The 2921-nt window shown below is 37.6% G+C and overlaps 1 protein-coding gene across 1 annotated transcript in view; it reads left to right on the top strand.

The window, feature by feature from the left end:
* Positions 1–2875, top strand: part of LOC122344991 (calmodulin-regulated spectrin-associated protein 1-B-like) — an 8011-nt gene extending 5136 nt beyond the window's left edge. Inside the window, exons 4-6 of the mRNA XM_043238683.1 lie at positions 1331–1492; positions 1760–1840; positions 2669–2875. Coding sequence (XP_043094618.1) covers positions 1331–1492; positions 1760–1840; positions 2669–2716 — 291 coding nt within the window. The 3' untranslated portion in view covers positions 2717–2875. The remainder of the gene's footprint in view (positions 1–1330; positions 1493–1759; positions 1841–2668) is intronic.
* The last annotated feature ends 46 nt before the right edge of the window (positions 2876–2921 follow it).

The following is a 2921-nucleotide window of genomic DNA, read 5'->3' on the forward strand; positions in this document are numbered from 1 at the left end:
AGAAGTTTGGTAGTGTGCTTTTCTGCCTTAGTCCAAAGCTCTTCACGTTCCAGTCTTCTGTTTTATTTCAGGCGTCTTGCATTCATATCTGAGAAAAACACTTAGTGGAAGTTTGCTGACACTATTGACTTGATTCAGGGATCGGTTTGCTGAAATTGTGCTGACGTGTACTTTGAGCTCGTATGAACAAGTCACTGGTTGACTCCTGTAAGAATTGCCATGGTAACTTGACAGGCTTTCATAGTTCATAGTCTCAGACCAGGACTCAGACTGTTGAAATGCTTGGCGTACTTGGTAATAGATTTAAATCATGAGGTAATGTTAAGGATTGTAGCCAGCATGAGGAAAGTTACATAAAGGGTTTTACATTTCATGGCAAATGTGAAATATTATGTTACTTACTTCATCTTGACTGTGCTTTGTTTTGTCAGGTTTACTGAGCTCAGTCCTTTTGTTATTAAGAGCGGTATGACCTTCTTTGGGCCAAATAGGATTATTCCCATAGAGTTGTGTGCACATTTTTACCTTTCTTAGTAGGGAAAAGCAGCTCTTTGAAACATTAGAAATATATGAGTATAAGGACATTTCTTTTACTAGCGTTTCTTTTCACTAAAAAGTAACGTGTTCGTCAGTGCCTTATTAAAGATAGTGTTCTTTTAAATAGTTTTTATACAAGTTAATATTAGGGCTGAGGGGAAAACTGAACAGTACATTTGTGATTCTCCTATAGCGTTTATACTAAATGTATTGAGGTGCTATATTTGCGGTTTAACTGTGATTTATAATAAACTAAGACTAAATGTACGGTACTTACGGAAGATCAATAGTTTAACAAACGGTTACTATCAAATTTGTATTTCTAAGAGACACAAATGTTATTATTGATATTATCAGGCAACACAAACCTGTTTGAAATTTGAAACAATATCACTCAGCACATGCAGAACTAAGAATTGTCATGGATTGATCATAGTTTAAAACCACAATTAACTATCTGGTTTTTACATTTTTCACAATTAAGCAAAGATCTGTCTTTAAACTTGAAATAAATAATTATCACGATAAATGTTGTTGTTTTTTTTTTTAATCAATATCAACCGTTAAGAAAAAAAAAAACATAGAGGAGATTTTGTTTTGGCCATATTGCCCATCCCTGAAAAATCGTGACCATAAACTCTTTAGTCAGCTAGAAAAAAGTTCTAGAGTGGAACATTTTGGTAAATAAATGCACTAGGGGTGGAAATCCTCAAAAAGCAATTGCATCCAAAGCGATTCTTGATCTACATCAACTTTTTTGACATCTAAATAAATTGTTTCCGTTGTGTTGCAGAGTTCTCACATCCCCATGATTGATGCTTTGATGATGGCCTACACTGTGGAGATGATCAGCATTGAGAAGGTTGTGACCTGCGTGAAGCGTTTCTCCACATTCAGTGCCTCCAAGGAGCTTCCCTTTGACCTTGAGGATGCTATGGTCTTCTGGATCAACAAGGTCTGTGTCTACTAAACAGTGGACTTGTGAAGGTTATGTTTAAATAAACATTGTATGTTATGTGATGTACTAATAGCTTGCTTGCATTTCTAATAAGCTTACTTGCTTACTGCACATAGTCCTGTAGGGGACTTGCAGTGCTTGGCCAGAGCCTGTCTAATGATGCTAGCATAGACGCCTAACGTCTGGCAGCACTTTCAAAAGAAAACTTCAGATGTTCATTATGAATTCTTTGTGTGTGATAACAATCCCTTCTTTGTGTTGCAGGTGAACCTGAAAATGAGGGAGATCTCAGAGCGGGAACACAAATCAAAGCAGCATCTGCTGGAATCCCCAAGTCATCAGAAGGTACCAGACTAGAGTTTCATACATGCAATGGAAAACTCTGTTTAGACCTGGCATTTTTACATCTGTCTCCTGTAAATCGGGTTGTACCTCTCTGGAGGAAGAAAAGATTGGTAACATTGACCTTTCCCTCAATAAATTCTTTATTTGCTGCTTATTAATAGTCAGTAAGGTGCTTCTTAAGTTTAGGTATTGGGTAGGAATAGGGATGTATTAATATGTGTAGGAAGGCATTAATATGTACTTAATTAGAACTAATACATAGCTAATATCCTGGTAATATGCATGCTAACAAGCCACTATAGGTTTAACCATAAAATAAAGTGTTACCTAAAGTTACAATTGGGCATTTACATAAAACTTTGTAGTATAATAAATTATTATTTTCATATCTATGTTGATTATATAATCGTATCAGATTTTTTTTCTCAATTACATTTGAAATCACAGTCACAATTTATCCCCCCCAAAAACACAATTTGATATTTTCACCCTCTAGCAGTCTTTGTCTTTGATTTTTATGTGTTCACCGAGACACTGATTTGACCGACAGCTTGATGGGGTCAAATGCAACAGTTGTTCATACCAGGTGTAAACAAGATCATAAGCAGGTGTGAACTGAATGGCAAGACTCACATCTGAGTAGATGGTACTAATGTAATAACAGTCTTATGGAAATGATCTAATATCTTCAGTGGCATCACTCCTTGTTTCTCCTCTAACCTCATAGCAGGGTCACATCTGTCTACTCTCTTCTTCCCTGACCTTACATCCTCTCTGCTCCTCTTCCCGTCTCTTTCCCTTTAACCTCCTCCCTCGCTACTGGGATAGTCTCCCTCAAAATGGTATTGGAAACTAGTACCTGTAAGTTGGCTGTGAGTGCTTCCTCTCCACTGCACGAGTAGTATGTGTCAATCCCAACGTACACCATCACCACTCAGGCCACGCTTATATCTTATCAGTGCACACTGGGAGACGCTTCTGTCCAGTGGCTCACGCTGTAATCGCACAAAATGATCTGCCTTTCACCCTTTGAGCACATGCAGTTATGAGCTAACACATGCCGCTGTGTGTACTTGTCTCT

Source organism: Puntigrus tetrazona, chromosome 5 (genome assembly GCF_018831695.1).
Source record: "Puntigrus tetrazona isolate hp1 chromosome 5, ASM1883169v1, whole genome shotgun sequence".
NCBI classification, from domain to species: domain Eukaryota; kingdom Metazoa; phylum Chordata; class Actinopteri; order Cypriniformes; family Cyprinidae; genus Puntigrus; species Puntigrus tetrazona.